At 50.7% G+C, this 12,505-nt stretch overlaps 1 protein-coding gene across 6 annotated transcripts in view; it reads right to left on the reverse strand.

Annotated features, from left to right (window-relative positions):
- Nucleotides 1-8,958: 8,958 nt before the first annotated feature.
- The window catches only part of FGGY (FGGY carbohydrate kinase domain containing), a 251,413-nt gene continuing 247,866 nt past the window's right edge, over nt 8,959-12,505 (reverse strand). For 4 of the 6 annotated variants that reach the window (XM_040360825.1, XM_040360824.1, XM_040360826.1 and 1 more), the window contains exon 15: nt 8,961-9,133. In XM_040360825.1, coding sequence (XP_040216759.1) covers nt 9,049-9,133 — 85 coding nt within the window. In that variant the 3' untranslated portion in view covers nt 8,961-9,048. Of the gene's footprint in view, nt 9,134-12,505 lie in introns of all 6 variants that reach the window. The other 2 variants (XM_040360822.1, XM_040360823.1) reach the window with 1 other exon arrangement.

Below are 12,505 nucleotides of genomic sequence, written 5' to 3' on the forward strand. Positions count from 1 at the left end.
ACCTTTCTAGTGATGTGACCCCTTCATAAAATTTCCCAAGTTGCGGGGACCCCTAACAGTAAAATTATTTTCGTAGCGTGGGTTTCCAGCACCCAAAGCAAGACGAGTAATTTGCGCCCCTAACCCACGGACATTTAGCACTCCCTGAGTCCCTTCCACTCGTACAGTATTAAAACCCCTTAGAGCCCTTTCACACTGGTGCGTTTTTGCAGCGTTTTTTGCCGCGTTTGCGCGGTGAAAATGGCGCTATTAAAACGTTCATAAAACGCTCCAAAAATGGCCCTGTCCATTGAAATTAATTGAAAACGCTGTAAAAACGCAGTCAAATCGCGGTAAAATATTTTAACGCTCCGCTATAGGCGTTTCCAGTGTGAAAGGGCTCTTATGGTACATTTAAGGATGTACCACTCTTTCTCTTTGTTCTCTTTTCTTTTATCTCTCTCTATCCTAAAAAGAAAATGTCCCCCCCCCCCCCCATACCTCTCTCTAGCCATCTTTCTTGTTCTCTCTCTTATTCTTTCTCTCCCTTTCTTTGCTACTCCCCCTCTTTTCCATGTATTCTCTATTTTTAGTGTGGGGGGAGTTGGGATCAGTGGCAGTGCTGGCAGAGAGTCGGGATCAGTGGCAGTGCTGGCGGGGAGTTGGGATCAGTGGCAGGGCTGTCGGGGAGTTGGGATCAGTGGCAGGGCTGTCGGGGAGTTGGGATCAGTGGCAGTGCTAGCGGGGAGTTAGGATCAGTGGCAGTGCTGGCGGGGAGTTAGGATCAGTGGCAGTGCTGGCGGGGCGGTGGGATCAGTGGCAGGGCTGTCGGGGAGTTGGGATCAGTGGCAGTGCTAGCGGGGAGTTGGGATCAGTGGCAGTGCTGGCGGGGAGTCGGGATCAGTGGCAGTGCTAGCGGGGAGTTGGGATCAGTGGCAGTGCTGGTGGGGAGTCGGGATCAGTGACAGTGCTGGCGGGGAGTTGTTATCAGTGACAGTCCTGGGGGGAGTTGGGATCAGTGTCAGTGCTGGCAGGGAGTTGGGATCAGTGTCAGTGCTGGTGGGGAGTTGGGATCAGTGGCAATGTTTTCGGGGAGTTGGGATCAATGATAGTGCTGGCGGGGAGTTGTGATCAGTGGCAGTGCTGGTGGGGAGTTAGGATCAGTGGCAGTGCTGGCAGGGAGTTATCAGTGGCAGTCCTGGGGGGAGTTGTGATCAGTGGCAGTGCTGGCAGTAGTTGGGATCAGTGGCAGTGCTAGCAGAGAGTTGGGATCAGTGGCAGTGCTGGCAGGGAGTTGGGATCAGTGGCAGTGCTGGTGGGGAGTTGGGATCAGTGGCAGTGCTGGCAGTAGTTGGGATCAGTGGCAGTGCTAGCAGAGAGTTGGGATCAGTGGCAGTGCTGGCGGGGAGTTGGGATCAGTGGCAGTGCTGGCAGGGAGTTGGGACCAGTGGCAGTGCTGGCAGGGAGTTGGGACCAGTGGCAGTGCTGGCAGGGAGTTGGGATCAGTGGCAGTGCTGGCAGGGAGTTGGGATCAGTGGCAGTGCTGGCAGGGAGTTGGGATCAGTGGCAGTGCTGGCAGGGAGTTGGGATCAGTGGCAGTGCTGGCAGGGAGTTGGGATCAGTGGCAGTGCTGGTGGGGAGTTGGGATCAGTGGCAGTGTTTTCAGGGAGTTGGGATCAATGATAGTGCTGGCGGGGAGTTGGGATCAGTGGCAGTGCTGGCAGGGAGTTGGGATCAGTGGCAGTGCTGGCAGAGAGTTGGGATCAGTGGCAGTGCTGGCCAGGGGGGGGGTCTGATCAGCCAATTTAGGTGCTCTTCATTAAGGTCATCTGCGGATCTGAGAACTGCAATGGGGACTTTTAATGGCAACTATATGACAGGTAGTGTTACTCAATGTCTCTCCGACTTTATGATTTCTCGTAGCAGTGACACCTATGCCGAAATCAGGAGATAGGGTCTCCTCAAGCTCCTCCCACTTCACATTCCTCACCAGTCAGCTGACCTCTAGTCACTGCCCCCCAGCCATGTCATGAACCGAATGGCCTGCTTCGTAGAGGCTGAGTGGGCGGCCGCGGGCTCCAGAGACAGCCCAGCTGGGCGGACGCAAAAAGACTGGGAGAGCGCTGCAGGCTTCAGGGACAGGCCAGGATTCGGTGACCCCTGACAAATCATTATTTGACCCCCGAGGGTGTCCCGACCCCCCAGGTTGAGAACCACTGATTTAAAGGACTTTCTAAATCAATTGTCAACGGAAGGCGTTAAGACCCTTCAATCGTATTGGCTCCAAAAAAACAATGGGGACCTCGTGAATTCAGCTTGTGCTCCCGACTCATTTTTACTTGAATGTAATATATGTTACATAATATGTACACAGAAACTGTATTTTATTGTATTATTTGTATATTTGCAGTAAAATGTACAAGTTTATATATTTTTTTCTGTATGTCCTGTTTACACATGTATCCCATTGGATGGGGAATAAACGGTACACAGTTTATATCTGCAACTTTATTTAATTCAATTGTGGCCAGAGGTCATTGATGTGTGATTTTTTTCTCTTTTATTTTTACTTTCATTTCTATTTTTTTCGTAAAACTAAATTCCAGGTATGGCAATGGTTACACGTCTTTAGAGCCCTGGTGCCCAACCTGCAGCCCTTTAGTATATGATGTGCGCCCAGAGCCGCCATCAGGGGGTTACAGGCAGTACACCTGTAAGGGGCCCGGTGGTCCCCAGGGGTCCGGATGTCATCCCCCTTTTTATTTTTTTCGTCAGCACCCAAAGCCCCCCGACCTCTAAGGGGCCTGGTGGTCCCCAGAGCCCCGGAAGGCATCCCCCATTTAAAAAAAAAAAATAGTTTTTGTTCGTCAGCACCCAAAACCCCCCCCGACCTTAAGGGGGCTGTAAAGGTAAAAAAAAAAAAATCCCTAAATATCTTCCTTTACCTTAGTGCAGTCCTCCTTCACTCCTCATCCCCCCCAGCTTCTCGATTTGCAGCGGTAAACACAACACAGCAAACTCTGTAGCTGCTGACTTTTTATGCGGGTGCAACTTTGAAGTGTGACATGTTGGGTATCAATTTACTCGGCATAACATTATCTTTCACAATATAAAAAAATAAATAAATAAATTGGGCTGACTTTACTGTTGTCTTATTTTTGAATTCAACATTTTTTCCTCACAAAAAGTGCGCTTTTAAGCCTGCTGCGGTGTGACAAAAAGTATTGCAACGACCGCCATTTTATTCTCTAGGGTGTTAGGAAAAAATATATACAGTATAGTGTTTGGCGGTTCTAAGTAATTTTCTAGCAAAATAAATGTTTTTAACTTGTGAACACCAAATCTCAGAAAGAGGTTCGGTCCTTAAGTGGTTAAAGTGGTATTTAACCACTTCCCGCCCGGTCAATAGCAGATTGAAGTCCGGGAAGTGGTTCTGAAATCCTGACTGGACGTCTATTGACGTCCTGCAGGATTTCATGCCGGCGCGCGCCCGTGGGGGCGCGCAGTGCGGCAATCGGTGATGCGGGGGGTCAGTCTGACACCCTGCATCTCCGATCTTGGTAAAGAGCCTCCGGCGGAGGCTCTTTACCACGTGATCAGCCGTGTCCAATCACGGCTGATCACGATGTAAACAGGAAGAGCCGTTGATGGCCAATAGCCGATTGGCGGCTCTCCTGACAGAGGGGGTTCGCACTGATTGTTTATCAGCGTAGCCCCCCCTCGGATGCCCACACTGGACCACCAGGGAAGCCCACACTGGACCACCAGGGAAGGGCAAAAAAATAAAAAAAATAAGGGGCAATTAAAAAAAAAAAAGTAAAAAAAAAAAAAGGGCAGTAAAAAAAAAAAGATGACAATCAGTGCCCACAAATAGGCACTGACTGGCAACATGGATCCATCAGTGCAACCCCTCAGTGTCCATCAGTGCCACCCCACAGTGTCCATCAGTGCCACCCCTCAGTGCCCATCCATGCCCAGTGCCCACCTATCAGTGCCCATCTGTGCCACCCATAAGTACCCATAGGTGCCGCCCATGAGTGCCCATCTGTGCCGCCTATGAGTGCCCATCTGTGCCGCCTATGAGTGCCCATCAGTGCCACCCATGAGTGCCCATCAGTGCCGCCTATGAGTGCCCATCAGTGCCGCCTATTAGTACCCATCAGTGCCGCCTATGAGTGCCCATCAGTGCCGCATACCTGCGCTGCCTATCAGTGCCACCTCATCGGTGCCCATCAGTACCACCTCATCTGTGTCCATCAGTACTACCTCATCGGTGTCCATCAGTGCCACCTCATCAGTGCCGCATACCAGCGCCGCCTATCAGTGCCACCTCATCGGTGCCCATCAGTACTACCTCATCGGTGTCCATCAGTGCCACCTCATCAGTGCCGCCATATCAGTGCCCGTAATTAAAAGAGAAAACTTACTTATTTACAAAAAAATTAACAGAAAAAAATAAAAACATCATTTCTTTCAAAATTTTAATTTTTTTTTTAGTTGTTGCGCAAAAAAAAAACCGCAGAGGTGATCAAATACCACCAAAAGAAAGCTCTATTTGTGGGAAAAAAAGGACGTCAATTTTGTTTGGGTACAGTGTAGCATGACCGCGCAATTGCCATTCAAAGTGCGACAGTGCTGAAAGCTGAAAATTGGCTTGGGCGGGAAGGGGCGAAAGTGCCCGGTATGGAAGGGGTTAAACCCAAAACCAAAAATGTAATATATTGCAACTTACCAATCGTTGGACGTGCCGCAATGCACAAAAAAAAAAAAAAAAGCAGCACATGCAAGAAGACCCCTCTGTACAGATCACCAGTGTGTACCGTGACTGATGAGCTGTAGTTGGATCCGTTCCCTAATGGTCTAATGTATTATTTTCAGTACAGCCCCCCCCCCCCCCCCCCCTCGGAAATCCTGTATAGCACAATAGGACACCTGCAATTATCACATCTCAGAGGGCAGTAAGGGGTCACTGCTTTTCTCTTCCTTCCTGGCACAGGGAAGAAAATATATACAGTATTATATTACAGTGGAACCTCGGGTTTAAGAGTAACTTGGTTTGAGAGCGTTCTGATTTGCGAGCAACTTTTATTTTTTTTAATTCTGACTCGGTTTGCGAGTGTTGACTCGCGAGACGAGCAGCACCTTTACATTACACAGCACCGCACCTCTGGACCCCTTTACATTACATAGCACCGCACCTCTGGACCCCTTTACATTACATAGCACCGCACCTCTGGACCCCTTTACATTACATAGCACCCTGCACCTCTGGACCCCTTTACATTACATAGCACCCTGCACCTCTGGACCCCTTTACATTACACAGCACCCTGCACCTCTGGACCCCTTTACATTACACAGCACCCTGCACCTCTGGACCCCTTTACATTACACAGCACCCTGCACCTCTGCACCCCTTTACATTACACAGCACCCTGCACCTCTGGACCCCTTTACATTACACAGCACCCTGCACCTCTGGACCCCTTTACATTACACAGCACCCTGCACCTCTGCACCCCTTTACATTACACAGCACCCTGCACCTCTGGACCCCTTTACATTACACAGCACCCTGCACCTCTGGACCCCTTTACATTACACAGCACCCTGCACCTCTGGACCCCTTTACATTACACAGCACCCTGCACCTCTGGACCCCTTTACATTACACAGCACCCTGCACCTCTGGACCCCTTTACATTACACAGCACCCTGCACCTCTGGACCCCTTTACATTACACAGCACCCTGCACCTCTGGACCCCTTTACATTACACAGCCCCCTGCACCTCTGGACCCCTTTACATTACACAGCCCCCTGCACCTCTGGACCCCTTTACATTACACAGCACCTTGCACCCTTTTCTAGGGTGACGACGCTCACTTCTATACAGGGTGCCGACTGACCATTCGGGCACTGCCCGAGGGCCCCATGCCACTAGGGGGCCCCATCAGGGTTGCCAGCCTCAGTAAAACCAGGGACAGTATGTAAAAATCTGTGGTTTATTTTTTTTTTTACATCTGTCACTTAAATGTCCCTTACCGATATCCTATTGGTCTAAAAATCCCAGGATTATCGCTGCCCCGCCTGGGGTCCAGAGGTGCAGGGTGCTGTGTAATGTAAAGGGACCCAGAGGTGCAGGGTGCTGTGTAATGTAAAGGGGTCCAGAGATGCAGGGGGCTGTGTAATGTAAAGGGACCCAGAGGTGCAGGGTGCTGTGTAATGTAAAGGGGTCCAGGGTGTCTGTGTAATGTAAAGGGGTCCAGAGGTGCGGGGGGCTGTGTAATGTAAAGAGGTCCAGAGGTGCAGGGTGCTGTGTAATGTAATGGGGTCCAGAGGTGCAGGGTGCTGTGTAATGTAATGGGGTCCAGAGGTGCAGGGTGCTGTGTAATGTAAAGGGTGCAGAGGTGCAGGGTGCTGTGTAATGTAATGGGGTCCAGAGGTGCAGGGTGCTGTGTAATGTAATGGGGTCCAGAGGTGCAGGGTGCTGTGTAATGTAATGGGGTCCAGAGGTGCAGGGTGCTGTGTAATGTATACGCTCTGTTCATTCTGGGGTTACGCTTTACATAGAAATGCTGAATGTAGGATGACAGGTCCTCTTTGCTCGATCTTTCCCCCAGCTGCTGCTCATGGTGAATGAATTCCATCGCTCAGCCTTCTGGCAACATATGGAAGCCGTAACTTTCCCGCATTGTATCCGTATTTTATGTCTCTTTTATTGCGGTTATATTACCTATTCCTATGTAGAGGTTTACCCATCCCCCGGGGGGAGGGGCAACTCACCTCATAAAACACTGGAAAGTAACAATCCGCAATTCACCAATCCTGACACACGGGAAAACACCAGAAACTTTGTAAAATACGAGTTTAATTGTTGATTGACATCCTAAAAAAAGAGTGCCCCCTTACATCATTGTGCCCATCAGAGCCTCCTTACATCAGTGTGCCCATCAGAGCCTCCTTACATCAGTGTGCCCATCAGAGTGCCCCTTACATCAGTGTCCCCATCAGAGTCCCCCTTACATCAGTGTCCCCATCAGAGTCCCCCTTACATCAGTGTCCCCATCAGAGTCCCCCTTACATCAGTGTCCCCATCAGAGTCCCCCTTACATCAGTGTGCCCATCAGAGTGCCCCCTTACATCAGTTTCCCCATCAGAGTGCCCCTTACATCAGTGTCCCCATTAGAGCCCCCCCTTACATCAGGGTCCCCATCAGAGCCCCCCTTACATCAGTGTGCCCATCAGAGTCCCCCTTACATCAGGGTCCCCATCAGAGTCCCCCTTACATCAGTGTGCCCATCAGAGTGCCCCCTTACATCAGTTTCCCCATCAGAGTCCCCCTTACATCAGTGTGCCCATCAGAGTGCCCCCCTTACATCAGTTTCCCCATCAGAGTGCCCCTTACATCAGTGTCCCCATTAGAGCCCCCCCTTACATCAGGGTCCCCATCAGAGCCCCCCTTACATCAGTGTCCCCATCAGAGTCCCCCTTACATCAGTGTGCCCATCAGAGTCCCCCTTACATCAGTTTCCCCATCAGAGCCCCCCTTACATCAGTGTGCCCATCAGAGTCCCCCTTACATCAGTGTCCCCATCAGAGCCCCCCTTACATCAGTGTGCCAATCAGAGCCCCCCTTACATCAGTGTCCCCATGAGAGCCCCCCTTACATCAGGGTCCCCATCAGAGCCCCCCTTACATCAGTGTCCCCATCAGAGCCCCTCCTTACATCAGTGTCCCCATCAGAGTCCCCCTTACATTAGTGTCCCCATCAGAGCCCCCCCTTACATCAGTGTCCCCATCAGAGTGCCCCCTTACATCAGTTTCCCCATCAGAGTGCCCCCTTACATCAGTGTCCCCATCAGAGTGCCCCCTTACATCAGTGCCCCTCCGAATGACCCCAACAAGGATAAAGTGTTGGCTTTGGACCTTTTTGCCCCCGTGCTTTCCTCGAGGTGACGGCTTTGGCTTTGCCGTTTGGAAGCAACCCTACTAGCCCCTCCCTCCAGCCATGATCTGCCTGCATTGCATAGAGAAGCACAGAGAGACCCAGTGCTGGGATAAGGTAAGTATTAAACAGGGAACATTTTATTTAAAACAATTTCATTAGCATGTTGATGTGTGTGTGGGGGGGAGGGGGGATATGTGGATTAAACTTACGTTTTTATATAGGAGAAAGGGGCGGAGCATGTGATCTTTTTTTATTTATTTTTTTGTATTTTGAAGCAAACCGGTTTCCTAAAGACTGACTGATCCCGCCACTTGTCCCCGGATCGATCCCGGCCTCTTTGGGCCAGATTCTCAGAAGAGTTACGACGGAGTATCTCTCTTTTTTGACCCGCGTATCTATGCGAGTGATTCTTAGAATAATTTTCGCATAGATACGCTGAAGATCCGACATGTGTAAGTCACTTACACTGTCGGATCTTAAATGTAATTACTCCGCCGGCCGCTAGGTGGCGTTTACGTTCAGGTCTCATTTGTTTATGCAAATGAGCCTGATACGCCGATTCCCGAACGAATTCGCGTCGCGTAGCCGTCGCTTACGTCGTTTGCGTAAGCGTAAACTTACCCCTGCTATATGAGGGGTAAGTTTACGCAAGTCCGCCGTATCCATGTTAAGTATGGTGTCGGGTCCGCGTCGTCTTTTCCCATTGGGTACGTCGTTTTCCTAAGTCGTTCTTGAATACGACTTTACGTCAATGACGCGCACTTCGGCGTCATTGACGTTTTCCGCAGAGAACTGGAGCATGCGCACTGGGCTATTTTTAGCCCGGCGCATGCGCAGTTCGACCGTCACGGGGGCGCGCTTAATTTAAATACAAGCCGCCCCCTTTGAAATACGCGGGGATACGCCGGGCCATTTACACTACGCCGCCCCAAACTACGGAGCAAGTGCTTGAGGAATACGGCACTTGCTCCAGTAAGTTGCGGCGGCGTAGTGTAAAAAGCTTACGCGAGGCCGCCGCAGATTATTGGAGAATATGGCCCTATATTATGATGTGTGATGACAATAATAATGGAATCCATTGATCCGGATTGTAGGCTGTGGGATGAATTGCGTCCTTCCTATTGGTCGTCCTCCATCATCCTCTGATACTCCCTCTGGTGATGATACAGCTGGAGGAAAACCCCGAACTTCTTCTCATAGAACCTGCAGAGAACACAAGTGACAGCCGTCATCCTCGCTGTGCGACACCGATCATCGCCTGTCATTGGATCGATCGCTCTCATCTCTGATCGATCGCTCTCATCTCTGATCGATCGCTCTCATCTCTGATCGATCGCTCTCATCTCTGATCGATCGCTCTCATGTCTGATTGATCACTCTCATGTCTGATCGATCGCTCTCACCTCTGATCGATCGCTCTCATCTCTGATCTCTGATCGATCGCTCTCATGTCTGATTGATCGTTCTCATCTCTGATCGATCGCTCTCATCTCTGATCGATCGCTCTCATCTCTGATCGATCGCTCTTATCTCTGATCGATCGCTCTCATCTCTGATCGATCGCTCTCATCTCTGATCAATCACTCTCATCTCTGATCGATCGCTCTCATCTCTGATCGATCGCTCTCATCTCTGATCGATCGCTCTCATCTCTAAACAATCGCTCTCATCTCTGATCGATCGCTCTCATCTCTAATCGATCGCTCTCATCTCTAAACAATCGCTCTCATCTCTGATCGATCGCTCTCATCTCTGATCGATCGCTCTCATCTCTAAACAATCGCTCTCATCTCTAAACAATCGCTCTCATCTCTAAACAATCGCTCTCATCTCTGATCGATCGCTCTCATCTCTAATCGATCGCTCTCATCTCTAATCGATCGCTCTCATCTCTAAACAATCGCTCTCATCTCTGATCGATCGCTCTCATCTCTAAACAATCGCTCTCATCTCTAAACAATCGCTCTCATCTCTAAACAATCGCTCTCATCTCTAAACAATCGCTCTCATCTCTGATCGATCGCTCTCATCTCTGATCGATCGCTCTCATCTCTGATCGATCGCTCTCATCTCTGATCAGGAAGGATTCTACTTTCACACTTAAGAACTAGGGCCAGATTCAGGTAGAAGTGTGGCGGCGTAATGTATCGTAGATACGTTGCACCGCCGCAAGTTTTCATCGCAAGTGCCTGATTCACAAAGCACTTGCGATGAAAACTACGCCGGCGGCCTCCGGCGTAAGCCCGCGTAATTCAAAGGGGCGTGTGCCATTTAAATTAGGCGCGCTCCCGCGCCGGACCTACTGCGCATGCTCCCTTTTGAATTACCCGCCGTGCTTTGCGCGACGTGACGTCATTTTTTCGAACGGCGACGCGCGTAGCGTAATTCCGTATTCCCGGACGGCTTACGCAAACAACGTTAATTGCTTTATACAGCAATACTTTATACGGCCATGCTTTATACAGCAATACGATTGCTGACTAAAGTTAAGGCACCAAAAACGACGACTAACTTTGCGACGGGAAACTAGACTAGCGGCGACGTAGCGAACGCGAAAATCCATCGTGGATCGCCGTAACTCCTAATTTGCATACCCGACGCTGGTTTACGACGCAAACTCCCCCCAGCGGCGGCCGCGGTATTGCATCCTAAGATCCGAAGGTGTAAGACAATTACACCTGTTGGATCTATGGGCTATCTATGCGTAACTGATTCTATGAATCAGGCGCATAGATACTCTGAGAGATACGACGGCGTATCTCAGCTGTGAATCTGGGCCTAAATTCTTATTGGCAGTTAGATAGTAAAACCCCCTCTGTGCCGTCATGTTAGGCTTCACAGACACAGAAGACTCGACCAAGTTGTATTACTTGTTGATCCTGCCAGTAGATGTTATTTTATCACTTCCTTTAATGCTGACATTTAATTACTAAAAGAGTCCACTTCTAACCCTTATCCCTAATAGGGCTCTGATGGGGACACTGATGTAAGGGGGGCTCTGATGAGGACACTGATGTAAGGGGGGCTCTGATGGGGACACTGATGTAAGGGGGCACTGATGGGGACACTGATGTAAGGGGAGCTCTGATGAGGACACTGATGTAAGGGGGGCTCTGATGGGGACCCTGATGTAAGGGGAGCTCTGATGAGGACACTGATGTAAGGGGGGCTCTGATGGGGACACTGATGTAAGGGGGACTCTGATGGGGACACTGATGTAAGGGGGACTCTGATGGGGACACTGATGTAAGGGGGGCTCTGATGGGGACACTGATGTAAGAGGGGCTCTGATGGGGACACTGATGTAAGAGGGGCTCTGATGGGGACACTGATGTAAGAGGGGCTCTGATGGGGACACTGATGTAAGAGGGGCTCTGATGGGGACACTGATGTAAGGGGGGCTCTGATGGGGACACTGATGGGGACACTGATGTAAGGGGGGCTCTGATGGGGACACTGATGTAAGGGGGGCTCTGATGGGGACACTGATGTAAGGGGGCACTGATGGGGACACTGATATAAGTGGGGCTCTAATGGGGACACTGATGTAAGGGGGGCTCTGATGGGGACCCTGATGTAAGAGGGGCTCTGATGGGGACACTGATGTAAGGGGGGCTCTGATGAGGACACTGATGTAAGGGGGGCTCTGATGAGGACACTGATGTAAGGGGGGCTCTGATGGGGACACTGATGTAAGGGGGACTCTGATGGGGACACTGATGTAAGGGGGGCTCTGATGGGGACACTGATGTAAGGAGGGCTCTGATGGGGACACTGATGTAAGAGGGGCTCTGATGGGGACACTGATGTAAGGGGGGGCTCTGATGGGGACACTGAAGTAAGGGGGGCTCTGATGGGGACACTGATGTAAGGGGGGCTCTGATGGGGACACTGATGGGGACACTGATGTAAGGGGGGCTCTGATGGGGACACTGATGTAAGGGGGGCTCTGATGAGGACACTGATGTAAGGGGGGCTCTGATGAGGACACTGATGTAAGGGGGGGCTCTGATGGGGACACTGATGTAAGAGGGGCTCTGATGGGGACACTGATGTAAGGGGGGCTCTGATGGGGACACTGATGTAAGGGGGGCTCTGATGGGGACACTGATGTAAGGGGGGCTCTGATGGGGACACTGATGTAAGGGGGGCTCTGATGGGGACACTGATGTAAGGGGGGGCTCTGATGGGGACACTGATGTAAGGGGGGGCTCTGATGGGGACACTGATGTAAGGGGGGCTCTGATGGGGACACTGATGGGGACACTGATGTAAGGGGGGCTCTGATGGGGACACTGATGTAAGGGGGGCTCTGATGGGGACACTGATGTAAGGGGGGGCTCTGATGGGGACACTGATGTAAGGGGGGCTCTGATGGGGACACTGATGTAAGGGGGGGCTCTGATGGGGACACTGATGTAAGGGGGGGCTCTGATGGGGACACTGATGTAAGGGGGGCTCTGATGGGATTAGGCTTGTTTGTAAATGTATTTATTTGTCATACTGAAAGTTTGTACACCCCTGATTTTGGCAATTTGCCTTTTTTCATTTTTTTTTGTTCACTTTTATTTTTGC

This window comes from Rana temporaria, chromosome 7, assembly GCF_905171775.1.
Source record: "Rana temporaria chromosome 7, aRanTem1.1, whole genome shotgun sequence".
NCBI classification, from domain to species: domain Eukaryota; kingdom Metazoa; phylum Chordata; class Amphibia; order Anura; family Ranidae; genus Rana; species Rana temporaria.